The sequence below is a fragment of the Hyperolius riggenbachi genome, chromosome 4 (assembly GCF_040937935.1).
Source record: "Hyperolius riggenbachi isolate aHypRig1 chromosome 4, aHypRig1.pri, whole genome shotgun sequence".
NCBI classification, from domain to species: Eukaryota; Metazoa; Chordata; class Amphibia; order Anura; family Hyperoliidae; genus Hyperolius; species Hyperolius riggenbachi.
The window spans coordinates 84,302,732-84,330,419 of NC_090649.1; the positions used below are offsets into that span (position 1 = coordinate 84,302,732).

General features: G+C 43.6%; 1 protein-coding gene across 1 annotated transcript in view; it reads left to right on the forward strand.

The window, feature by feature from the left end:
* Positions 1-448: 448 nt before the first annotated feature.
* LOC137570401 (uncharacterized) overlaps positions 449-27,688 on the forward strand; it is a 45,704-nt gene continuing 18,464 nt past the window's right edge. The window contains exons 1-12 of the mRNA XM_068279081.1: positions 449-597; positions 3,479-3,540; positions 3,622-3,714; positions 8,806-8,933; positions 9,989-10,132; positions 13,902-13,985; positions 15,966-16,136; positions 19,338-19,434; positions 21,671-21,894; positions 22,037-22,190; positions 22,435-22,643; positions 26,051-26,156. Coding sequence (XP_068135182.1) covers positions 521-597; positions 3,479-3,540; positions 3,622-3,714; positions 8,806-8,933; positions 9,989-10,132; positions 13,902-13,985; positions 15,966-16,136; positions 19,338-19,434; positions 21,671-21,894; positions 22,037-22,190; positions 22,435-22,643; positions 26,051-26,156 — 1,549 coding nt within the window. The 5' untranslated portion in view covers positions 449-520. The remainder of the gene's footprint in view (positions 598-3,478; positions 3,541-3,621; positions 3,715-8,805; positions 8,934-9,988; positions 10,133-13,901; positions 13,986-15,965; positions 16,137-19,337; positions 19,435-21,670; positions 21,895-22,036; positions 22,191-22,434; positions 22,644-26,050; positions 26,157-27,688) is intronic.

Sequence of the window (27,688 nt, forward strand, 5' to 3'; positions counted from 1 at the left end):
AGCTCCGTCATTCACGTGGAGATATGCGCGCTATCTCCTGAAAAACCCCGCCCCAGGACTTCACGCCAATTGGTGTAGAGCGGTCCTGGGGCTGCCGCAATGTTTACGCCAATCGGTGTTACGTGGTCAGCAAGGGGTTAAAAACGCACATTGCAGAATGCAAACATATGTGTTTTTCATGTGGCCTATTGACTTGCATTATGTGCGTTTTCGCTGCATTTTCTGCAACGCTAGCGTTTCTGACAAATGTGCTCCTCCCCTCATACTTCCCTTTGTAGAGTCCAGAGGAGAGACAGCACACACACCAGCTGCTAATGGTAGCATAAGGCCAGGCACCTTCATTAATTAGGATAATCTATAGCAGCATTTGGTAATTAGGTCAATTAGAGGTGTAGATTCTTATATGAGTGGAGTGAGGCCTGTCCTCTTTATCAGTAGCCTCTGCTCTGCTCCTGTTCACAGAGGGGAAGGTTGTGAAATATGTGTTGGAACTTGATTTGAGGTTTCTAGCTGTGACTGTATGGTAAAGATTTGTCCTGGGGCTTGTCTGGTGCTGAGTGACATGTCCCTGTCAGAGAAGATGAATGCTTATTTCAGGTAAGAAGGCTGGTGGATTGCTGGACAATCTGTCTGCTATCATTCACACCAAGCTAGGGAAAACAGGTCTGCTGCTTTAGGGCCTGTACACACTGCTGTACTTGTACTGTGTTTTTAAGATGTAATGCAATTTTTTTAAAATTGCAAATCCTTCAGAAAAGCTGCATTGCAACAGTGTGTACAGGTCTTCACGATTTTCATGATTTTTCAAAAGACCTTGTGACTTAAATGCATGCGATTTTAAAAGTGCAGCAGTGTGTCCATGCCCTTAAGTGTGAGATTGTGTTCTTATTAACTATAGATCTAAAGTGTGTGTCTGAACAACTCATCAAAGCATTTTTCGCATGTAGATAATTACCAGTGATGCAAAACTGTCAGACAACTCACTCAGAAAAAAAACTGGCAGAGACAGGCCCTTGTGTGGATGTGCTAACATTTAGCTAATTATGCCCTGCTAGTGCATGGGACAGCCTTATGTGGGAAAAGTGCTAGATCATTACAGAACTCAAACTTTGGGTGAATTTGTGCTTCCTCCATCGCAGAAATTCCCTGAGCTGAAACAAAGCTTTGTGTTGGCTTAATCTTATTTGGAAGGCTGCATTATCTGATGGGAATGGTTGGTAGATGCAGCTGTAGTAGGTGGTTGGTCTGTTTGCAAGCATGAACACAGGTTTCCCATGTTAATGATTTTCAGATAAATGCAAACATTTGCATAAAAACAAAGTTCAGATATGGGAAGAAGTGTGACAGGTTATATCTTAGTAAATGGTGTGTGGGTGTGTTTTTCCAGAAATACCGCAGTCTCTCATTAGAGACCGTCGGTTTTTCTGTGGGAGATTTAGATCGGTGAATGGGAATTATATTCCCATTCACTAATTGAGGGGGGTAATGGCAGGCAACGGGAACGTGCGTGATCACGTGCCTCAGGCGGCAGCAGCACAGCCTATCTGAAAGGATATATTCCCAGCAGGACAGCCAGGCCTTAAAGGGAACCAGAGGATCAAGAAAAGGTTTTGTACATACCTGGGGCTTCCTCCAGCCCCACATGCCTGGATCGCTCCCACACCGCCGTCCTCTGCAGCCTGGATCCGCCGGTACTGGGTCCTGTCATTGCCGCGAGTCGGCCGGCGGACGCGGCCGATTCTCCGCATCACACGGAGCTCCTTCCATATACGTACGCATGATGCTGCCTTCTGCGCAGCCGCATGCGTACAGGTATGGAGGGAGCCCCTGTGATGCGGACAATTGGCCGCGTCCGCCGGAAGTGACGGGCCCGGTACCGGTGGTTCCAGGAAGCGGAGGATGGTGGCGTGGGAGCGATCCAGGCTTATGGGGCTGGAAGAAGCCCCAGGTATGTATAAAAGCCTTTCTCTATTTTTCCAAACCATTCCTCTCTGGTTTCCTTTAAAGTGGACCCAAACCAAACTTTTTAATAAAAAAAAAAAAAATATTTAGTTGCACCACTGACACATACAAAGATAAACACTCCTTCAAACCTATGATCATTTCAGTGCATGCTTTTCACCCTTTTCTCTTTTCATAGCTAGGGTTATACTGGAGGCAGCCATTAGCAATTCCTCCATTGCCGGACACCATCTACTCCACCAGTTTGCCGGAAAAATACGGCCAATTTGAAAGGAAGGGAGGGGTTCCTCCAATAAATGTAAAATATTTTATATTTGTCGTCATGCAGCTGAAAAAAGGCTGTTATTTATTATTATAATTTAGAAAAAAGATTATTTCTGAAATCTTGTATTTTTAATTTGGGTCCACTTTAAAAGGAAATATGGCAGGGTCAATATACCTTGTTACAGTTGTCCTTTAACACTCTGTGATATAAATATTGCCATAATGAGGTGGGGTTCTAATGGAGCAAAAACAGCATGCTATATGTTAATTTTAAGGGCCTGTTTCCACTACACACAGATTGGATGCAGAAAAACTGACTCCAATGAATGCCTATGAGAAAATCTCGTTTAGTGGAAACAGGCCTATTTGCATTCATTGGAGTCAGTTTTTCTGCATCCATTCTGCGTGTAGTGGAAACAGGCCCTTAAAGGATACCCCAACTGAAATGTGACATAATGAGATAGAAATGTGTATGTACAGTGCCTAGCACACAGATAACTATGCTGTGTTCCTTTTTTTCTTTCTCTGCATGAAAGAGTTAAATATCAGGTATGTAAGTGGCTGACTCAGTCAGGAAGTGACTACAGTGTGACCCTCACTGATAAGAAATTCCCCTTTTTTTTTTACAATTCTTGCTCTCAGAAGCCATTTTCTGCTAGGAAAGTGTTTTTATAGTTGGAATTTCTTATCAGTGAGGGTCACACTGTAGTCCCTTCCTGTCTGAGTCAGGACTGAGTCAGCCACTTACATACCTGATATTTAACTCTTTCAGGCAGAGAGAAAGAACACAGCATAGTTCTGTGTGCTAGGCACTGTACATACACGTCTCTCATTATGTCACATTTCAGTTGTGGTATCCTTTAATGTGTTACTAATCTTCACCACATAGTGTGGAAGGATACTAAAGGTCCATACACACTTTTTTTTTTTTTTTTTTTTTATTTCCATGATCTCATGATGTGGGTAAAGGGATGCGATTTGTGCAAATGTTTAGCGGTGCACAAAGTACCGCAACTGAACTCTCAGTGCCAGTCGTGATATACCAGCCTTCAGGAACATGGATGTGCTCATCATAGGCTGCTGCTGGAATCTATCTTCCTGGGTCATGTACTCAGTATGGCTTTCAGTATGTTTGTGATGTAATATTGTGCTTCCAGTAGTAGATTTGACTTCAGTTTGGTCTGCCATGCACATGCTTAGTAGCGCTCTCTAACCTAACTGGCTACATTGCAATGTTTTTGTTTTTCTACAGACTAACCTTCCTAGCTGCGGTCTTAATTGCTGAAATTTGCGCACAGCCCAGTACTGCCTCAGGTAGGAGTCTAGGTTTGAGTATGTAGCTTGCATTGTGCGCACATATGATGTACAATCTCCTAACAAATTCTCTTTCCCCAGACTTCATACTGTCCAGCTGCAGGAAGTCTCAGATACAGCTGGATTTGCCTGCGGAGCATGTGCTGGGGAAACAAGTCAGATTCTCTGCTATAGGTAAGTGTAAGAGATGCACTATGGTTGCTTAATGATGTGGCCAATCAAATGCAATACAATTGAGTTGATTCAACATTATGCAAATTCTGTATGCAGCTTGAAAATAGACCAAATTCCACTCCAGCAGGTTTTGATTGGTGCATTTTCAAGCTGTGTAAGGCCCAGTTCACACTAGTGATTTAAAGTGTGTTTACAGATGTGAACAGATCCAGTGTTAACCTATGGATCCGTTCAGCACAATCTGCCACACCGCAAATTGGGTTCTGCAGCAATGTTTCCAGACTGCTGAACCCAGCAAAGCTGCAGCACTGCACTGGGGGCAATCAGAAAATGTTCTAGCCAGCAAAATTTACTTTGCTGATTTGGGGGAAGGAAAGAATATGGGGAAACAGAAGCAGCTGAACAGCAAATGGCATGAAAACTAATCCACGTAACTAGTAGCCACAAATTGCCAGTGTGACCTGGGCCTTAACCACTTAAGGACCAGGGCTGTTTTGATCTGTGCTGCGTGGGCTCTCCAGCCCGCAGCACAGATCATGTAAAAGGCAGGGCGATCAGACTTCTCCCCCCCACCCCCTTTTATTTTCCCACTAGGGGATGACCTGCGGGGGGGGGGGGTCGGATCGCCACCGCTGTCTGGCTGGGGGGGGCTCCTCGCCCCCCCTCCGCAGCACGATTCCTCCTTCCCTCCCTACCTCTCGCTCCATGGGCAGCACAGGACGGCAATCCTTCCTGCGCTGCCTCTGATAGGCTTCAGTCAATCCCCGGCCAATCAGAGGCCAGGGATCAGCGATCTACTTTACGGCGCAGCGCCGTATTGATGTAAACAGCGGGGATTTCTTCCCCTGCATGTTTACAATTAGCCTGCGAGCCGAGATCGGAGGCTCGCAGGCTGTTCACGGAGACACCCTCTGTGAACTGACATCGAACGAGCGGCTGTTTCCATGTCAAACCACCAGCCGCCGCCTATCGGCGTTAGCTGGTCGTTAAGTGGTTAAGCTAGGAACCTGCTACATCCATTTTTTGAGCGTTTAGCAAACTCATTCAATTGCTGGCAATTTCCCTAAACACTCTGCAATGTAAATGGATAGGACTGATTCCCCTAGAAGGATTGCAAGTAACCACTTCAGCCCTCAGTAGTCTTTCACTTTATACATACAAGCAATTGTTCACCTCCCATTCATTCGCCTGTAACTTTATCACTACTTATCACAATGAACTGCTCTATATTGGGGGTACATTTTGCTAAGAGCTAGTTTACTGTAAATGCATTTTAACAGGAAGAATAAGAAAAAATGGAAATTTCTCAGTTTTCAGCCATTATAGCTTTAAAATGCATGCCTCCATAATTAAAGCCCACATATTGTATTTGCCTAATAGTCCTGGGTATTTAAATTATGTCCCTATCACAGTGTACAATATTTTATTATATTTGGAAATAAGTGCACTTTTCTGTTTTGCTTCCATCACTATTTACAAGCTTATAATAAAAATAGAAATTTCTTTTTTACATGGTTAAAGTTTAGACCCTTAGGTAAATATTTACTCAATTTTTTTTTATTAAACATTTTATTTGGGTATTTTTGGGAGGGTGGGATGTTAATAGTAGTTTAATGTAAATGTGTGTGTTTTAAAATGTAGATGTAGTTTTACTATTTGGCAACAAGATGGCAATGAGTTTGTTTACATTATGTCACTCTAAGCGTAAGATGTACACTTAGAGGCGAAAAAGGATATCCCGCAACACCATGGGTGGATGTAAAGTATTCTTCTTTTATTGGCACATCAGTAGACACACAAAGAGCTAACGCGTATCGGAGCTCTGAAAGGCCCCTTAATCATAGCTATGATTAACCTCCTTGGCGGTAATCCCGAGCTGTGCTCGGGGTATGCCGCCGGAGGTCGCCGCTCAGGCCCTGCTGGGCCGATTTCAATTCTGTAAAAAGCAGCACACGCAGCCGGCACTTTGCCAGCCGCGTGTGCTGCCCGATCGGCGAAAGAGGGTCCCCCCAGCCGCCCGAGCCCAGCGCAGCCGGAACAAACAGTTCCGGCCGGCGCTAGGGGCTGGATCGGGCGGCTCTGACGTCAGGACGTCAACTGACGTCCATGACGTCACTCCGCTCGTCGCCATGGCGACGAGGAAAGCGAAACAAGAGAGGCCGCTCATTGCGGCCTATCTTGTTACTTTCGATTGCCGGAGGCGATCGAAAGTACGCTTCCGGAGCGCCCTCTAGTGGGCTTTCATGCAGCCAACTTTCAGTTGGCTGCATGAAATATTTTTTTTTTAATTTAAAAAAAACCCTCCCGCAGCCTCCCTGGCAAAATAAATAAACCGCCAGGGAGGTTAAAGGGACTCCGAGCAGTGCAGAAGCTATGGAAAGATGCATATCATTTTAAAGCTTTCTCCTCTTTCCAATGATATATAAACCGCCGCCCTACGCCTTTTAGTTTTCGCAATTGAAATTGCCGTAGCCGTGATTTCAATCGCAAAAATAGAGAAAACTAAAAGGTGTAGGGCGACGATTTAGGTGTCGCCAGAAAGAGGAGAAAGAGAGCTTTAAAATGATATCCATCTTTCCATAGTTACATTGTATTAGACAGGACGACACTTTCCCCAGTGTCAGCAGCTCCATTCAGCAGAAAAAGTCGCCCTGTGTAATACAATGTAACTATGGAAAGATGGATATCATTTTAAAGCTTTCTCCTCTTTCTGGCGACACCTAAATCGTCGCCCTACACCTTTTAGTTTTCTCTATTTTTGCAATTGAAATCACGGCTACGGCAATTTCAATTGCGAAAATAGCAAACTAAAAGGCGTAGGGCGGCGGTTTATATATCATTGGAAAGAGGATAGAGCTTTAAAATGATGTGCATCTTTCCATAGTTTCTGCACTGCTCGGAGTCCCTTTAAGGGGCCTTTCAGAGCTCCGATACGCGTTAGCTCTTTGTGTCTACTGATGTGCCAATAAAAGAATACTTTTTTACATCCACCCATGGTGTAGTGGGATATCCTTTCTTTTCGCTTGTATGTTCCTGAGACCAGATATCCCTGCTCCCCCTGGGTATTGCAGCGGTGGTAGTAGCTTTTCCTATTTTCTGCCATACACTTAGAGGGACGTAAGGGGCAGAAAGAGGCTTCTGAGAGAAGCTGTCACTTTTTCTGCGGGGGAGAGGGATCAGTGACCGGGCACCATGTCCTGATTCACTGATTCCCCGGCTAACTAACCGCAGGCCAGGAGTGCACATGCGGCCTTTTGGACATCTATTATACGTCCAAAAGACCAAAGTAGTTAAAGGGACACTTAAGTCAAATAAAAAAAATGAGTTTTACTCACCTAGGGCTTCCAATAGCCCCCTGCAGCTGTCCGGTGCCCTCGCCGTCTCCCTCCGATCCTCCTGGCCCCGCCGGAAGCCACTTCCTGTTTCGGTGACAGGAGCTGGGGACGCGAGTGATTCTTCGCGTTCCCAGACACATTAGCACCCTCTATGCTGCTATATGGTATGATATATGCTATAGCAGCATAGATGGCGCTATTGTGGCCAGGAATGCGAAGAATCACTCGCGTCCCCAGCCTGTCAGCTCCTGTCACCGAAACAGGAAGTGGCTGCCGGCGGGGCCAGGAGGATCGGAGGGAGACGGCGAGGGCACCGGACAGCTGCAGGAGGCTATTGGAAGCCCCAGGTGAGTAAAACATTTTTTTTGTTTGACTTGAGTGTCCCTTTAAGCAAATCGCAATTGCAGGACATGCAGCATTTTGGGAGCGTTTTCATTCAAATGAATGGGAATAGTGTATAAGATAGGGAAATCGCTCCCAAAAATCCCAAATCGCTAGCGATTGCGATAGCATTTTGTGCTTTCTAGTGGGATCCAGGCCTGAATGTATACACCATGCATAATCCTGCATCAGTACAGATTTATTTGCATCTCATTGACAGTTTCTAGTTGCTTAGAAATAATAAAGCAAAGGGGATAGGAGTCCAATTCCAGGAAAACATTTGTATAGCTTTGGAATTAAGAGGGTTAGAATCTCTTGGACTTTATACAGATGGCACATTCACCTTGCAGTTACAGGACCACCAGCCAAACTCCTACCCATCCAGCTCCTCAACCTAGCCCCTTTCCCCCACCCTTGATTTAGTGTCCCCATTTGCATAGGTGCCTGTCTATGCCATACCACTGTATACTGTTTACAGATCTACTTAAATGTTTCTATTGGGAAATATTGACTTCAAACTTTTTCATCCTTTAATTTGATGTTGCATACTTTTTGTATGGTAATGAGGGTGGGGGGCATTAGAGGTGGGACAAGCATGTCTACCTGACTAGTTCTTGCTGCCCCCCAAAAAACTTCCTGTTAATTTGCAGCTTAATCTATACTCTAACCCTTTAGGTCACTGTTGTGGCTGACTATGGAATATCTGGACTACTTCAGGACCAAAAGGGTAGTGCTGAAATTGGGGCCTATTTGTACATTTTACCACCCAAGGCCCACTGCCCCATTCCTGGGCTGTTCTCCCCTATCAGGAATGTCCTATACTGCTGTGGAGTGCATCAGTGACCCCTGCCATTTACATGTTCAACAATTTATATGCCTAAGTGTGCCAGCAGCTGCATGCCCCTTGCTTCCTGGTGCCCCAGGCCATGGCCTTATAGGAAGCTAAAATGGCAAACCAAGCCTCTTATGTGTGGATCTAGTCAGGGCCGGGCAGAGGCAAGAGAGGCTCCAGCCTCAGGGCGCAGTGTAGGAGGGGGAGCACAACTCACTCAGCTATCATTCCCCTATTGTGTTTGAAGCAGAGATAACTAGATAACTAAAGATAAAGGTGTTTGGGGGGGGGGGGGGAGTTAAGGTTGGGCCCCTGGGGAACGTCTTAGACTTAGACTAATAGAAATCAGTGTGTAACGGCTGGGGTGGAGGGATGGAGGGGTGCACTTTGGTGTCTCAGCCTTGGGTGCTGGAGGACCTTGTCCCTGCTCTGGATCTAGTAACTGGCACACTTCACTCAGGGCAAAGCTGCGTGGTGGGCTTAGAGTGGATTTGGATAGATGCTGTGATCAATCCCTTGTCATTTATTTCTTGTTTGTCATAGACCAGGATGGTGGAGTAGCTCTGATCACGGATGGCCTGGCCACCCAATGTGGGTATAAAATATCACAAGATGACTGGGGAAATGTGGTTTTCAGGGGCTCCCTCTACAGCTGCTATGTCCAGATTCAGGTAAGTAATATGGTGCAATGCCAACCATACTTATCAGTGTGTGTGCTGTCACTAGGGGCTGGTCCATTTCTGTTTATAGAACAGCCATTGAATGTATGCAGCTATTGGGCAGGCCAAACCACATACTAGCAGCTGCTTTAGAGATTGGCTGCCTGCAGAATGTGCACTGCATCACCGTGTTCAGGTTTTTTTTTTTGCAGAATTTTAGTCTTGTATAAATTGTGAAACTCCTCATTGCCCATTTAGCTATCCTATCTGTTTTTTTTTTACCAATGTGGTCTTGTGTGAACAATCTAGCTCAATCTGTAAGCACTGCATTGCTATTGCTGTGAATGCACAGGTCTCTAGACTGTGCACGCAAAAGCTGTTACAAATGTCTTATCTGCTGCGGAAACCTTGTTTATATAACAAAAAATATAGCTATGGGGGACTTTTTCTAATGTATGAAGGGGGGGGCTTAAAGTAAACCTGGACTGAAAATTAAGTTAAAATAAACATACACCTGTCATGCTTGCTTCTCAAGTCTGCTTATCAGTCCTTCTCTCCCACATCTGGTCTGTCCACTGATCGCTGAAAATCACTGCCCTCCCATTTTGAAAATGGCCATTACCCCATAACAGCTTCCTGGTCAGCACACTGTTAAACTGTAATATTGCCCACTTGTGCAAGGTAATGTCCATGTTTCCCTATGGCTTGTCAGTTGTCTTTTCAGTTATAACTGACAGCAACTGATCTAGTGGAATAATAGTACCTCAAGGCTTCCACTTGTGACAAGATCTTGTCAAGCTGGAAGGAATCATTGTTAGCAGAAAATGGAGAGCTTCTAAGAGGAACTGATAGGAAGATAAATGTATATTTGCAGGTACATCACGTTGCCCTATTTTACTCAGTTTAGGTTCACTTTAAGATCCAGATTGTGAAAGCCTAGTCTGTTTGTTCTCTACAAGCTAGCTGTGCTATGGGGTGATGACTTTGTTTATAGTACGTGTTGGACGTGCAAAAATAACATCAGACCCCTTAAGTTCTCAAATTTTTTTTATTTATTTTTTTTACAGAATGACACCTATTTCACAGTACAAGTGAAGATCGAAATCTCATCCAGGCCAGATATGGTTGGTGCTGAAGTCTACATAAAAACAGTCAGCTGTCCATATTACTGGAAACCCCGGGAGATATTTTGTGAAACCAACTACATGGAGGTAAAACTCACAAATGGGCAATGCCCCAGTGTTCAATGTTACCTGGTCCTACCACAAACAAACAGTGGTAGCAGTAATCCATGGCAGTCTATTAAGCACAGGGCCAGGCAGATGCAGAAGTGGCTCCAGCCTCAGGGCGCAGTGTAAGAGGGGTGCACAACTCACTCAGCTATCATTTCCCCCATTGTTTGAAGCAGAGCAATAAGAAAAGGGGGATACATGGCAGTGACTGCAAGCCAGATAACTAGCGATTAAGGTGTTGGGGGCCCTGGGGCACCTCTTAGTCTAATAGCAATCAGTGTGTGACGGCTGGGGTGGCATGGATGTGGGGGGGCACACTTTGGAGTCTCAGCCTTGGGTGCAGGGGGAACTTGTCCCGGCTCTGATTGGGCATGTGTCTCCATTAGAGAGGGAAAGTCAGGGAGTCTAATTCCCTTAAGTCTCAGCTGCTTATTCTCCAGCTCAACCTCACATGCTGCTTTCATGGATAATGCTGTTGCACTTTAATATCTGAAATTATGCTAAATATTGTGTGCAGACCTCTTTCCATTGCTAAAGCCTAGCACACACTTTAATTTTGATTGGCCAATCACTGACCAATTTTACCACACTTTTTTTGTAGTAGGAGTGCCTACACAACCTGTATATACATAGAATTCAAACTGTGTAAAATTGGCCAATCAAATTGTATGTGTACACACTACCCTTTGCCTAAAATCTGCTCTATGGCTGACAGATGCCCACTGATGCAAGGGTAAGTGCACATGATGGCTCACAACTTGTGACCAGAAGCGCCTAGTAGTTTTCTCATCCCTCATGCACATGTGGACCTTGAGTAACTCCAGCGCCATCAGACTGAGCTGAAGTTACTTTTTAAACACTGTAATTTGGCCTTGGCAATTGCTGGAAGCCGAATTACATCCCCCCCCCCCCTATCCACATGGACCTCCCAGCAGCGATTCCTCTCGTTTGCCATATGGACCCCAATTACTATCTGGTAATTGCACTAGGAGCAGGGCTGGGCAGAGGTGAGTCTCCAGCCTCAGGGTGCAGTGTAGGAGGGGGCGCAGGGCGGGGCTGAACCAGAGGTGAGAGTGGCTCCAGCCTCAGGGTGCAGAGTAGGATGGGGCGCTCAAGTCGCTCAGCTATCATTCCCCTATTGTGTTTGAAGCAGAGAAATAAGAAAAGGGGATACATGGCAGTGACTGCAAGCCAGATAACTAGAGATTAAGGTGTTGGTGGGGCTGGGAAGCCTCTTAGTGTAATAGAAATCAGTGTGACGGCTGGGGTGGGAGGGGTGGAGAGGTGCACTTTGGTGTCTCAGCCTTGGGTGCTGGAGGACCTTGTCCCGGCTCTGACTAGGAGTCTGCAGTTGAGACAGGTTAAAGGTGCATACACACTTTTGTCCAATCACTGAAAAATTTTAATCCCTGTACCATGGGAAGTGACTTTTTTATGGTTTCAATTCATTAAGGGCTGTTTGCCAAAAGAAAAATTCTAATACTGAATGCAGTATGTTCCTGACTTTTTTTTAACTCAATTTACAAACTTTCACAGGTAGAAGTTTGGAAATTTTAACAAATCAAATATGGCTTCAGTTTACAATATTCTTTTTGGGAAAAGTAGAATAGCAGCATGGAGTCTCAGATTTTTGTCGCTGTTCTCTGCAGTGATGGCATAACAATAGTAAGACATCCTGGCATCCCATTTAGATGTTCTACTCCCCCTTAGTATTAACATTTTTATATAATTGCCAGTTTAGATGAACTTCCAAGAAACACATCATGCTTAGGTGATTTCCCCACTAGCCCCTCTGCATCTTCAAACAGGAACCTAAAGGGTTAAACATCTGAAGGGTGGCAGGGGAAATCATTTGGGCCAGCTCTCCTCTGCTGCCTGGGGGGTAGGGAAGCTAAACCCTCCCTAGAAGGTATCACAGGGACTTGCAGGACAGAGGCTGTTCCTCTTGGCTCTCTGCTTCGGTCAGTCATGGGTAATTGTTCGCTGCTTCTGGCAGTCATGGGCTACTGCGCAGCTTCTGCCACCTCTGAGCTAGATGTCAGAGCTAATCACTGCACATGTTTCTGTGATTTACCACATGTTCTAATGTTTATGAACTGACCCTTACTAATGTGTTGAATTTACCTCACTGGTCGGTAATTTCTGCTTGCCATACAAAAACAGCCTGTATGAACTGATATTTGACATGTTTGGTTAAAATCAGCTGTTTTCTGCATTCCAAATGTGGTAATGCTTTGAATCGAAGCCTATGAGCAGATTGAGCAAGTACTCACTGCATGGAAGTGGTAGAACTGCAAATGTACCAGGCTTGAGCCAGTTGTCACATGCCTGCTTCAGGATATATAACCTTATTGCTTGTGTGAGATGTGGTGTAACTTGATAAGACAGTTGCTTCAAAGCTGACTCAGAACCCTGCATGGAACTAAATCAGAAGGTGAACACTGCCAATCAGCTGACTGGTAGGGCTTTGCTTTCTGGGCCTAGGCACCCTAGTGGTAACACTGAGGTGATTGCCACCTGCCATTGATCAATTGAATAGTTGGCCTTTAAGCTCATAACATTACTTGACAGCATTTCAAACACTACAATCTTGCAGATGTGCTTCACTGAGAGCCAGTCAAACTCCATTGTACTATAACCACATGGATGAGAAAAGACCATGCTTGCCAGTCGGGATAGATGTTGCCCAACCTATGGTTAAAGGGATGGACCCTATGTATGGATGGCCACTAATGATTAAATTTATTGAATTAATAATTTAGGCAGTCCCTTATATTACATAGAAATGGTAAGATTGGCTCTACCCTTAGATATGGTAATTGGATGAAAAGATTGTATCACTAGTGGCCACCTTGAAGATGTTATCTAACTCGGCTAGCTGAATGATGGGCTTGGCTAAAACATTACCAAGCTGTCTAGACCCAGAGAGTTTGAAGACAAATGTCCACTTTTACTGGACAAGACACATTTATATTGTGCTTTTCTCCTGGTGGCCTTGAAGCACCTTAGAGCTGTAGCTACATAGGGGGCAATCGGGAACATTAGTGAGCCTTACCCAAAGACTCCTTACTGTCTTAAATAGTCTTGAGCTGGGATTCAAACCTTGATCAAAGGCATCCTCGCCAGTACACTATCCAGATGACCCTGACTAGACTACACAATATTTCATTTCAATGTTCATCTTGAATCTTAAGATCTAGCTTAATCCATGGCCATTTTTAATCAATGGCATGATTGTAATGTTTGGACTTGCTTATTCAATGCCAACAGGAAGGCCATGTATGGGCAGAAGCAATTGTTGGTGTAGCTTTTTGCTGCATTGGGTAGTATAAAGCAAACTGCTGCAGCACTGCAAGGTTACTGCTGACAACCTGCCAATGTGATCTACCACCTCACTATAAATAGACAATATCTAGAAACCTCTGCTAGAAACACACATTGGATGGTGTATGCCTAGATTTAGATGAGCTATTCAGTGTAGGGATGATCAACAAGATGCTCATATTTGAGGTAATGCAGGATTATGTGAACTTGTGCAGCTTGAAAGACAGTCCCACCCAAGCTTACATTTGGTATTTTTTTCAAGCTGAATAAATTTACTCAATCCTGCATGAACTTGGAAATATTGGGTCATTGACCGTCCTTATTCAATAGCAGTTTCTGAAGGACCATCAGCTGAATGTATGTCCCCCCCTCCCCTCTCAAATTGCACTGTAGTCTGATCTCTTGACTTCTTGCATTTAAATAGGTATCTGTTAGGAGGAAGATCCCATTGATTGCAGAAGGTATCTTCAGGGATGAACCAGAGGACTGGGCTGCTGCCTTTGATGAAGTAAGTAGGAGCAGGTCTCCAATCCTCTTCAAATGAGGATGCTTTTTAACTCTTAGTAACTCGATGAGCACCTTTCTCCTGATGGACTTGGAGGTGCTTGAGCTGAAGCCACTAAGGGCATGCACAATAGGCCACCTTGGCGCGTTAGGGAGTCTTATCTAAGGACTCCTTGCTAAATGGGTGTCTGCAGCCAGGGTTCAAGCTCTGGTCTCCTGTAACTCATATTAGTGCTGCCCTTTTTGGGGAAACCCTTTTAGCACCTAGGGACAGAATACTTGTTAAAGAGTACTACAGTTGGGGCCAGGGAGTACCTGAATGTCAGTCCATCACTCATCACTTGTGTGATGTGATTACTCATAGTTTTATTGCATTTGTAAAAAAAAAATGGCCTGAGGTTTTAGAGGACAATTGCTACAGGCCCTTTAGCTCCTGTGCATATGAGTGGGGAGGAACATATAACAGGCAAACGTTTCAGAAGTAGTGTCAACCAGGCTAAACTCTCCTATTATACTATGTGGGCTATAAATGAGCGCTTTATTCAAAATTGCAAAGCGAAAGCTGGCATAGATCAGAACCTATCCCAGTGATGTAAAGTTTGTATATGAAAAGGACCTTTGTAGCAGTGTGTACATGTTAATGGCTTTCCAGAATTCAGTTTTGTAGTGAGAATTTACAGCATTAAGTCCAAATTTCTGTGACACTTGAGGTGTTCTACAAAAAAGTTCTGGTAAATTGATCCCATCTAATCTTTGTCAAGTCCTGAGGTGCACTTCAGAGGGAAAACAATGGATGAGGTCACTCTTTAGAACCAAGTACAGTTACCTGCCCACACCAGCATTGTATCAGTCTTGCATAAGCATGCCAGGATCTGTATAGGGTAAACTGATTCTTGCCAATACATCCAACAAGTCTCCTCCAATTAAGGGTGAACTCTACCTCACATGTGCCAACTCCAGTCCTCAAGGGCCATATCCATGCCAGTGTTTAGGATGGAGCAAAGGCAGGCACTACCTTGTAGTAAAATATAGCTCTTTATTTAAAAATTTAAAAAATCTAACTTCATTCAAAAAAATCCTTTTTTGAATAGAGCTATATTTTACTACAAGGTGGTGCCTGCCTTTGTGGACTTTGTTACTTTGATGCCACGTGGTACTGTGGCTTTGGGCATTGGCACACCAGATTATCTTTGGAGGTGCTCCCTCTCTCCATTTGGCTTTGCAGTGTTTAGGATGGAGAGAAATGTTAATACGTTATTACTTAGATACTTAATAAACCCACATTTCCATCTTTTTATCCCATGAATTAGAGCTATGCCAAAAAGGTTGAGGACTGGAGTTCCTGACATTCCTTTGCTAAGGGTACGTTTCCACTTGTGCGGCGCGATTTGCTCGCGGAAAATGCGTCAACGAATCCGCATACAGTTGCGGATTTGTTGGACGTTTCCATGCGGATTTTCACACTGCATTGTTCGCGATTTTAACCATGTCAATGCCAGCAAGCATTGACCTGGGTTGTTAAACAAAATCGCACACGGGAAACCGCAACTCAAGTGCTTGCGGTTTTTCTATTTAGTTACATGACCACCGATTCACGTGCGGGTGTGCAGCGTGCGAATTCTGACGGCTCTGCTGTGCAGATTTTTTTCTGCATAGCAAGCTGCACAGAATTCCTGACAAGTGGAAACTGCGCCATCCACTTGTGTTGGTTGAGCAAATCTGCATGCAGGAAACACATGCAGATTCGCTCTAGTGGAAACGAGCCCTAACTGATCAGTGTATGATCACTAGAGCTAGTCTGAGATGCAAATTGTATGCTGTTTTGGACTTTTGCTGATCAGATTCAATGGCTCAGTTTGGTGCAGCTCAGAACTTCCATGACCTGATATCCAATAATGGCAGTTTGTGGTAGATATTGTATTTGAGCAAGCATTACACTATGTTCCTAATTCTAATCTCTGCACTTCAATTTTATTTTCTCCAGGCTGTAGTTGGGCTGATGTCAATTTGGCAAGTGGTGTTCCACAAATCTTCAACTCAGAAAATATCAATGTTGATCGATGCAGCACAAGAAAGGGGATATGGTGTCAATACAACAGACGCTCGAACCCTCCTGAGATCTTCCTACAATGCCACAGAAGCTGTATTTCAAAAGGTATAAAACGCCAAATACACAATGTGGACTATGGCAAGAAATGCTGTCAACTAAACTTGGCAACTCAACCATCAACCAGTAGTAGATGTTCCACTAACAGGTTGGGGAAGTCAACTTTGACTGATTTTGCACAATTAGTATGTTGGCCATCTGTGGATTGTAACAATGAGCTTGCATTTTACATACAGAAGGGTAGGAGGTGCCCAATGGCTGGTCCTATGACAAATATCTAAATGAGGTTATCTTCCACTCCTAATAGAAAATGCCAAGCTATTGTTTTAATTCAAGCACCACTGCTAAGGGGACATGTTTCATGGGCTGTAAAGCCTCATACTTGCCATAACCCACAAAGATGGTAATGGCTCCCTCACAAATGTCCTGCAGTAATCTTCCTGCCAGCACAAACGGGAAGTCAATCGATCATGGTACTTGACATGCAGCGTCAGATCTTAAAGATCCAATGTGACTTATTGCTGCATAATCGTGTGCCTGTACCCACATCGCATAACTATTTGCTCTAAAAATTGTTAAAGCTGTGTACCCAACTTACGATTTCCAACTAATTCAGGTCTAATACATCAGGTCAATTAAAGTGCATTGACTGTGGGTCCCCATAGACTTTTGGTTAGAGGGCTAAATACAATTAGAGGCAAAGTATCAGTAGGATACCCAGTCAACTTTCATTCCTTAAAAGGAAAGGTCTGCCTCCATATTTTCACTTCAAAAGTACTTAAAAGGGAGGTGGAGTCTTCCAACGAAGTATGACTTGTCACACACTTGGGAATGTATAGGGATGGTCAGTAAGATGCCAATTTCTAGTTGATGCAGGATTATGTGAATTGTGACGGAGACTTCTGCAGCTTGAAAATGGACCAATCAGATCCTGCCAAGGTGGAATTAACTGGTACACATGCTGGGCACTATTCAATATTTCTGTCCAGTTGACAGATAATCAGATGGGAATGAATTGTGTGGACTTGTCCAAACTGCTCCTGATAAAGGATCCCTTTGAACTTCACATATCCCCTTTATCGGTCATTAAGCATAACTGATAAAGTTAACAAACACAAGATTATACTTGTACAAAAATAGCCAAACATAACGTCTAAATAAAAATGTGTATAATTGGGTTGCAAATCTTAGTTTTAAATTCCGAAGGACCTTTTCAGCACTCATACTGCTTAGTCAGCTCTGCCCTCAGACAAAATCAATACAACTCTACTAATACAACCCGACTACTAATTGCCACAGCACACTCGCCCCATAAAAACAGGGTCTTTGTCAGGGGTACATAAGGTGCAAAGTGCTTAAAGAGGAACTCAAGTGAAAATATTAAATAAGCCATTTTTATCACATTATGTATAAATGTTTGCTCATTGTAAAAATCTTTCCACTCTTTTACTGCTGGCAGGTGATGTCACTGGAAGGAGATGCATGCTACTTGCATTTTTGGCAGTTGTAAACAGCTGTTTCCCACAATGCAACAAGGTTCCCACAGTGATGTCAGTACCTCAGTGCTGTGAGGTGCTGACATCCCACTGTGGGAGGCATTTCACCCCAATATCAGCCATACAGAGCCCCTTGCTCCATTAGTGAAAAGGAAAAGATTTCTCATGAGAAAGGGGTATCGGCTGTTGATTGGGATGAAATTCAATCCTTGGTTGGTTTGTCTTTAAATGGTGCTATACATAAAAAGTAAATCAGTCAAAATGACACATATGATGGGAGTATGTGGTGAAACATTCGGTTGTGGTGGGGTTTTGGTATCTTAGTCTGAAAGCAGACCAACTATAGAGGCAGTATGAGTGCTGAAAAGGTCCTGCATGTATAGTCCACCCCCCCCCCCCCAGGCCAAGATATGTCAGGAGTTTATAGGCACAGATGTCCTGGCACCCTAGACTGCCCTCATGAACCTACAAACCGCCACTGAACCGCACCAGAAGTGTACTGGCTGTTCTCTTGCCTGTCATGGGTAGCTACAGGTGCCCCAAATACTGAGGGTTATCTCTGATTATATACTGAGTTGCATAGGAAAGGAGGGAGCAAGACAATTGAGCAGAGTGAGCTGCCTTTCTATCTGGCACCTGTAGGCACTTGCCTTATGGTAAATCTGGCCCTGACATTTCATCAGAATTTACTATAATTTGTAGGCCAACCAATCTTGTATTCATTTTTAACTTTTATGATGCACACATTCCTCTGCTGCAGTGTTGATACATTTTTAAGTTCTGTTTTTAATGAGCTACTTCAAGTATGTCTTCCAAAGAACAGCAAGAAACAAGTTAGGCTGCGAAGGAAATGAACCAACAGAGGGGTGCAGAGCCTCCCAGGGGCTTATACACACTTTGCATGCTAACTATGCATTTGCATTAATCTAAATTGAATGCAAACTGATACAAATGGATGCAGCTAGCCACGAGTAGCCTTGCATTTGAAACAGGTGCAGCAAATGGAGGATGTTGGCTTCAAAAACACAGCCTGTGCACAGATTGTTTAATACTGGACTCTTCCATGATTACCCCCCAAAAAAAGTAATTTAGTCTAGTATTTACTAATCTGTGCACAGGCTGTTGAAGCCAATGTTCTTTACTGCATCTGTTAATGCAAGCTGGGTAAGGGCCCTTTTACACTAGCAATCAACTCCAGAAATTGCGTTGTTTTTTGCAATTTTTAATTTGCATTACATTATCACTCTTATAAACGCTCCAGAAAGCCATTGCAATTTCAAAATCAAATCTCTATCATAGAACTGAAATTATGAAATCTTCCACTATAAAGTAGTAACCCTAGCAATTTAAAAATCGCTAGCTATTTGTGATTCAGCTGTGCCGGGGAGAACGGCCCTAAGGGACCTGATCACTAGACAGGAAGTTGCATGGTGTTCCCAGCAATATGCTTGCATGATCCAGGATAAGTTCAAAATCTACATTTAATTGACATCCCTAGGCATGTACCAGCACCACTAAGCCTCATGGGTTACAATTTGTGTTAAGTGGACAGGACACCCATGTAGGTTAGCGCTGGTACTTGTGCCATGAATTTTTGACTCCTTTGTATGTGTGCACTTGCCCCAATAAAGTCCTCTCTGGCATTTGGATGGTGTAGGCTTAGACTACTAAGGCTAGCCAACACACACATTTATTTCAAGTTCTGAACCTTCACCATTATCACCCCCTTTCATTTACACTACATCTATTGCAGGTTGATGCTGTGACCTTCTCAACTCTGAGGGCTACACTGTTCTATAAGCAGAGGTGGTTTATTTTCTTGATTGACAATGCTGTGGCTTGCCCAGTAGGTGAGTAATTTACTATTGAGCATGTAATCCGTTCTAAGGATAGGAGCATAATAGGAATTGCTAGCATTGCTTAAAACGCTTGTTGCCCATAATGAGTCTATGGTAGACAGGTAAATTTAACCCTGTGCTGAAATGAGAACGGGAGCAAGCTGGATAAAATTGGTCTTCGTGTAGAGGACAGTGGTGTCGCTAAGGAGCTGTGGGCCCGCTGCAAGTTTTAAATTGGGGCCCCCAAGCATTCCTGAAACTAGTTGTTACATTAAAGGGGCTCTACAGTGAGAAACTAATTTAAAACATGTGCAAACATACAAATAAGTACTTTTTTTGAGTAAATGAGCCATACATTTTCTCCTATAACACTGTCACTTACATTAGGCAGTAATCTGACAGAAGTGACATGTTTTGGACTAGCCCATCTCTTAATAGGGTATTCTCAGCAAGGCTGTTATTTAAGATATTCCCTAAAAAGGATTTAAACGATGCTGACCAGCTTCCCTGCTCCCTACAGTTTTTTGGCAGTTGGACAGAGCAACTGCTATTCACTAAGTACTTTTGAAAATGTCTCCCTGAGAATCCCTATAAAGAGATGGACTAGTCCAAAACCTGTTGCTTCTGTCAGATTTCTACTACCTCCTGTAAGTGACAGCAACATAGGAGAAAAGTAATTTATAGCTCATTTTACTCTGGAAATGTACATACTTTGTATTTCTACACAAATTTTAAATTTACAGTATTGTTTTCATTCACTGTAGTGCCCCTAATCAGTTCTAGCTTTCTTTCAGCTACTTCAGTGCTACTGCTCACCACCCAGCCACCACTGTGGTGCATCTGAACAGAGCAGTGTATGGATTGCCAGCTTTTTAGGCAATGAGACCCACCAGCCTTCCTACTTGTTTGTATACCATTGTGGCAGACAGAGCAACTGCCATTCAGTAACTTCTTTTTAAAAATAAAGAAAACCCTGAATTTCCTATGAGAAGATGGGACTAGTCCAAAACCTGTCAGATTAACTACTGTGTCAGGGGTATAGTCAACTTTATTCTGGCCCAAATGTATTTATACTTAGTACAGTACTGGTTTGTAGAAAGCCTATCCAGTATGCAAGTCTTTTTGACTTTGGGCACTGTTTAATAGGGAGATGTAAAATAACTAGCTTCCAACTTGTAGGCTTGTAAAATCCATAGGACTTCATATTTTAGGTGCTTAAAGGATACCCGAGGTGACATGAGATAGACATGGGTATGTACAGTGCCTAGCACACAAATAACTGAAATAGTTAAATATCAGGTATGTAAGTGTCCTGGTTCAGACAGGAAGTGACTACAGTATGACTCTCTCTGATAAATTCCAACAATAAAACTTCCTAGCAGAAAATGGCTTCTGAGAGCAGGAAAGGGAGAGTCAATAGTTCCGATTTTTAGCTCTGGCATACTTCAATGAATGTGTCATCGAGCAAAAACAAGTTCAAGCTTAAAAGTAGATTTAAACATAAAATAAGTGTGGAATCTTAAGTAATTTTAAAAAGTAAGATGACCACATCCCCCCCCTCTCTCAGGTGTCCTTTAACGAGAACCAGAGATGGTGATTGAAAGAAGTATACATACCTGGGGCTTCCTCTAGCCTGATCATTCCCTCAGTCGTAAGTCGCCTCCCTGTTCTTCTGCAATTGGCCCTGGAAACCCCTCCATTCCCTGGCCAACACACATGAACGCCCAGGCCATGTGCACTCCGTCAGGAGCAATCTGCAACTGTGCCGACTGGATGACTTAACAGGCCAGTTGAAGAACCAGGAGGCAACTGAGGAATCCCCAAGGTTTTTATTCCCTACCCCCAATCACCATCTCAGGTACACTTGACCTTTGGCTTTTACAAAGAGGTAAATGGTCTGAAGTGACTTATCCATGCATGAACTATTAGGACTCATTCTCACTTAGTTGCAGTGAGTTTTCACTTCCTGCACATAGTGTGCCTTTTTTCATATGAACATAATAAAGGCCATAGACTTTCATTTTATCGTTCGCATAGCAACTCCCAATGCACACCCATTCATGAGTTTGTTCATGCATTTCAGCTTGCTGACTAGTGTGAATGAGCCCTGAAGGCACCAGTATTCGGCAGTTAAAAGTTCAGCTAAAAGTTCAGCTAAAACACTCCTGGTGGTCTCTCCCCAATCTCCACCTTGTAGCACAGGTTGCAATGGATGAGTTTCTGACATCTAAACCTTTAATATTTCCAGATGATGTGAAGTTTTCTCCAGGTTGGATCACCTGGACTATACCAAAGAACATCTCACCTCTCCTTGTTGGTGCAAAGGTCCTTCAGAAAAGCAGCTCTCAGTTTGGCTTGGATCTTCTGGATCTTACAAATGCAGATATCTTGTCTGGGAATTATGACGTTGTAGATGGTGCCCAAGCCACTACTGTAAGGATTCCAATGGGTGCTGATGGAGGATATTATAAGGTGAGCAGCAGAGGCAGCCTGTTGCTATTCAAGGAGGAATGCACTAATGTAGGGTGGTTGCTTTTTGGAGGCTTTCTTATGACGCACAAGTAGCTTGACACTTACTTAATTTTTTTTTTCTTCTCCTTTCCCCTCCCTATAGAGCCATGTTGTGAATCAGGAGCATGGAGTAACTTACAGCATCAACCCATTTCTTGAAAACAATTGGGTAGATGATGGCTGGGGTGTCACAAAATACACAATTGTGAAGGACATCACAACTCCTTTTGAAAAAAGGCCTCCCATAATTACAAATGGTAAGTGACCATGGACATTGAGATGCAATTGTCAAGTTTTAAGTGGGATTAGGTGAAATTTTGTATGCCAATTTCAAAGGGAGCCATGAGATGTTTTGACTTTTCAAGCTGGTCCATTTTCAAACTGCATTAATTTCAGGCAAAATCTGCCTAGTCCATCTCATTGACTTTCATAAAGGTGAGGCATTAAAGATTGCAAAAGCTTGTCAATTTCCTTAATATCTAACTCTTCCCTCTTCTTTAGACACCGTATCATCCACGCTAATCTTCAGTGTCACAATTGGAAATTTCCTGCCCGATGTGTATTTGGTTAATGTAACAATTGGAGGAACCACGTTTCCTGTGCCGGAAGCTATCAAAACTGGGTACAATGTAACCTCAAGAATCCACCCAAATGGAACTTCAGAGTTTGTTCTTAAGGTTCCTTTTACTGATCCTCGTGTGTCTTTTAAGGTACTATATCACGTTGTCCTTTACAATAGTACAGATGTGAGCATGATCTGGCTTTCTATGGGCACTGCAGTAGAACAGTCGCTGGCCTCACCCTATTGCAGTGTGGCGACAAAGCCTATCATATAGCAGTTATTTGTAAATGCATCAAGGAGTTTTTTTTTTCAGTTGGCGAATGCCCACTAATAGAAACTCCATAAATCTGCTCTTAGCTGCTGCCTAGACTTGCCTTGCAGATCCAGCTCTGCATAGGGCCTGGAGAGTTTAGGGGCCCAGTGGATGCTAGCCCAACTAACGTCAGGTGACCATCAGCACTGGGCAAAATGCTATTTTGCCTAGGTCCCAATTTCCTCTTAATCCTCTTGACTCTTTGGTGTGGAATAAGGCTTCTTTCACAGTGCGACGTTAAAGTTGCACGTTCAACCAACTATTTAACGCAGAATAATTCACTGCAATGAAAAATCAATACCCCTGTTCAGTGCACACATTGCGTTGCTGTCTAACGCTGCACATTGGTGAAGGTGCTGCATGCTGTGCGTTATACACTTTATTAGCTGCGTTAGACTGTTTGCACATGCTCAGTAATTGGAAGCATGCTTTTCATTGCCTGTATGCTCTACTGTATGCAATAACAGGGCATTAAGTTGCATCATGACTTTTTGGGGTTTTTTTTTTTGTTTGTTTTTGCATTGCGACTAACATTGCATCAAAACGCAACGTCACACTGTAGGACGCCTAAAGGGCCCTCCTTCCACAGGCAGATGAAATGTGCACTTAGTGAGCAGTTACTAGGCAGCAGCAAGTGGTTGTGAATTTAACAGTCTCTTCACTGCCTATCAACTGCTTGTGGAAAAGGGCCCTCATTCTAGTCCAGGCATGGGCAAACGCGGCCCTCCAGCTGTTAAGAAACTACAAGTCCCACAATGCATTTGCCTTTGAGTCATGACTGGCTGTAAGACTCCTGCATTGCATTGTGGGACTTGTAGTTCCTTAACAGCTGGAGGGCCAAGTTTTCCCATGCCTGGTCTAGTCCCTAGCAGGGCCTGGTCGCATGCAGTTCAACCACCTGTAGGGAAACTCGCTATGTAGGCATGTAATGTATATGTGCATTCATACATGTCCTGTCACGGTGCCCAGCCATCTTCTGCCACTCTTCAATGTCACATTGCCAGTGTATGACATCACACATGATGCCAGCAGCATATATAGAGATAATTGAGATAGGACAGGTAATGTATTACAGGTCATGCACATTACAGCACATATACATTACATGCATACACAGCGGTGAGACAGAGGATGCAGCAGGCTTGGCCGATTCCTGAGATTTCAGCATGAAATTGATCAGGAATTAGCCTGCAGTGTATAAGCAGCTGATAAATCTAATATCAGAGATTTGTCTTAGTCTAATCTGAATCTGCCCATCGCCTGATGCATGGCTACCTTTAAGGTAAAAGTGAATTGCATATGGGAAAGGATGTGTAAATGCGCTTGAAACAGATATCACTCTCCAGTCTCCATATACTATACATGTAGTATGAAGATTACTAAAGTGAATATACATAAAATGCATGGGTAAACTGCAGGGACACATTGCACTACCTTTTTGTATGCGAGATCTTCAAAACCTGCTCTAACTTCAGGGCAGATTAAAGAGGAACTGTCGTGAAAATCTTAATGTAAAACTCATACAAGTACATTTCTCCCAGAGTGACATGAGCCATACATTAGCTTTCTCCTATGTTGCTGTCACTTGCAGTAGGTAGTAATCTGACATTACCGACAGGTTTTGGGCTAGTCTCTCTCCATAGGGGGATTCTCAGCATGGCCTTTGTTCTTTATAGACATTCCCTGAAAAATGTATAAAGATGCTGGCCAGCCTCACTGCATGCTGTACACAATTTTCGCAGTTGGGACGGAGCAACTGCCATTCACTAAGTGCTTTTAAAAATAAAGAAAAACCCAGAACCCCCCCCCCCCCCTCATGAGAAGATGGGCTAGTCCAAAATCTGTCAGTAATGACAGATTTCTACTTTTAACTGACAGGAACATAGGAGTAATTTATGGCTCATTTTACTCTGGGGGAAATGTACTTGCAAAAATCTTAAAATTTATAAAAATGTACAACCGTTCCTCTTTGGAAATGCTGAATTAGTTTGTCAGTATTTCATGGCAAACATTACATGCTGCTTCCTATGGTAGAGGTGAACACAAGGCAGGCACTGATATCTATCCTCAATGACTGTAATTGAGGTCTTTGAATGGTAGGCCAGCAGATTAGAACCTGTGTAATCTTTATGGTACAGGTACTGCCTGTAAAAGCATAAAACACTGGTTTTCCATAAACATGACATGCACAATAGATTAAAAACAATTGGGGAAGCCTTTAAAAGGTGGCCATAAATCTAGCAATTTTGTGGCCCAGTCAACATCAGTTTTTTTTTTGTTTTTTTTTAATCACATCTGGTGCTGTAACGATCATATTCAGGGCAAAATCAGTTTAAGATCTCAGGCGGGGGCGCAGACTGGATACCTACATGGCTAACCCAGGGGCGTAGCAATAGGGGGTGCAGAGGTAGCAACCGCATCGGGGCCCTTGGGCGAGAGGGGCCCCGAAGGGCCCTCCCTCAACTACAGTATTAGCTCTATTGGTCCTGTGTTCACAATAATCACTTCTATAGATACTTTGAATAGTGGTAATCATTAACAAGCTATTTCCCATCCCCTTCTTGCACCTCTGACACTGTAGTTGCCGTTGGCAGGTTTTGGTGCACTGTACCAATTGTTATGTAGAGTGCTTGGGGGGGCCCCATTGTAAAACTTGCATCGGGGCCCACAGCTGCTTAGCTACGCCACTGGGCTAACCTATGTACTAGGGGCAACTATACCACCCATACTTAGGGCAACTATACTGGCTACCCTATACAGGAACACCTATACCTACCTAGAGGGTGAACATTTTCAGAAGCTTATTTCAAATCAGTGTTGGGGGTGACACACCTTCTCACAAGTTTGACTCCGGCAGCAAGACTAGAACCAGCCCTGCAAATAACACACCCAACACTTGGATCAGCTGGTTCAATATGAATGAGAAGTGAGTAGCTGGCATGGGGTTTTAATGCAGGGCAACTTTTACACTTGGTAGGACAGCAGTTGATGTGGTTGGTGTCAGGAGCCTGATTCCCATAAGATGTCATACTGCAATAGATCAGGAATCGGCCTGTAATGTATGGGCAGCCAAAGATCTCATCAGATTTGATTAGAAAATCTCTTGGTTGGTCTGCCAACACATGGCTAGATGTACAGTATGTTCACTTACTGTGGCAGTCTTGGGTGTACTGATGTTGTAGATTACTACTGGAAGTAAAGCTGATTTTGTTTTAGATGTATGGGGTAACCTGTGTCTCCAGTCTCTTACAGATGGATTGCTCTTTACTCTGAATGTGACCTTTGGATTCAATATTATTCCCCATGATGAGACCTTCATCTCGTCAACTGTTGTGCAATGCTTTGTTCGTAAGTCAGTATTGCTGTATTAAGGATTTGTCTTGTTTTACAGGGTCTGTAGGTCTTAAACATCTGAAGGCTGCCCATCTAAACAGCACTTGCTATGTTCTGGGGTTGTAGCAGAGAAGGGGTAAAGTCTCCCTCTAGTGGTTTGGCTCTGCTATAGTTTCTAAAATTTGATTGCAGATTTGCCTATCCTAATGCTGGGTACACACAGTGCATTCCCACACTCTATTCCCGGCCGCTCTCTTTCCGACATGTCCTATTCACGTTTTGATGGATCGTTGGGTCGATTCTCATGTAAAGTATGCCAAATCGACCCAACCATCATCAAAACATGATCGGAAATCGAGCGGCAAGGCATTGAGTGCAGGAACGCACCATGTACCCAGCATTAGGGTAGGTACACACCATACAATTTTCTGTTAGATTGTTATGCTGGGTTCCCGCACTTGATGCCCCGCTCTGTTTCCGATCACGTTTTGATGATGGGTCGATTTGGCATACTTTACATGAGAATCGACCTAACGATCCATCGAAACGCAAATCTGACATGTCAGAAATTTAGCAGGGCATCGAGTGCGGGAATGCACTGTGTACCCAGCATTAGATTTACCTGCCAGATAACTTTCAACGTGTTAGAAATTATCTAACCATCTATCTGGTAATTGGGCATTGTTCTCCTCAGCAGGAGATAACCAGAAGACAATGCACCAGAGATGATGACCATTCGCTTCAGAAAATTACACGTTACGTTTTTGCAAGAAATCGTTCCGATGCCTTCGATGATAAAATTCTGATGTTCTGCTCTTTCTCATAGAAGTGAATGGAAAAAAGATAAACGAGCGGAAGATAAGAGAATCGAGCTGAAAATCAAATGGCTAATCGCGTGCAAAATCGAATGCAAAAACATAACGTGTAATCCCAGCATTACAGAAAAATCTTACAGAAAATTGTATGGTGTACTAGGCATTACAGATGTAAAAACCCCTGGAGTCTGTTGGCCTACAGGCTGGTTCACAAACTTTCCCAGAGTTTAACGCAACATTTTAGACGCAACCATTTTCTCCATGTCACATTCAAGTGAATGGGAGCATTTGGAACAAGCTTTTGCAGGTTTTCATAAAAGCCTGGCACTAGATCCCCGGTGTCTCAAAGAACATGCAGCTTTCAGAGGTAGTAAATACCAGGAAACCAGTGTAGGGACCCGAACCACTAGCCCTGAAGGCTTTCAAAACTAGCATTTGAACATGGCGCAGAACAAAAGCTCGGCAGACGTCCATCTGAACCAGCCCTTAGGGTGGGTTTCACAGTAAACCCAAGGTGAAAATTAACTGTCCTCCCCAAATTTGATTTGCCAGTTTTGTTTAAATGTTTTAGGTAGCTGTAGTGTTTGTCTCCAGCTCTACAACACTAAAGGCTTGTACATGCATTTGGTCATCTGAGGCAGCTGATAACCCTCTTGGCCAATAATCATGTGTACAGCAACTGCCACTACACAAGGGATGTGCTTGGCCCAAGCAACTGCCAACTCTATTGTC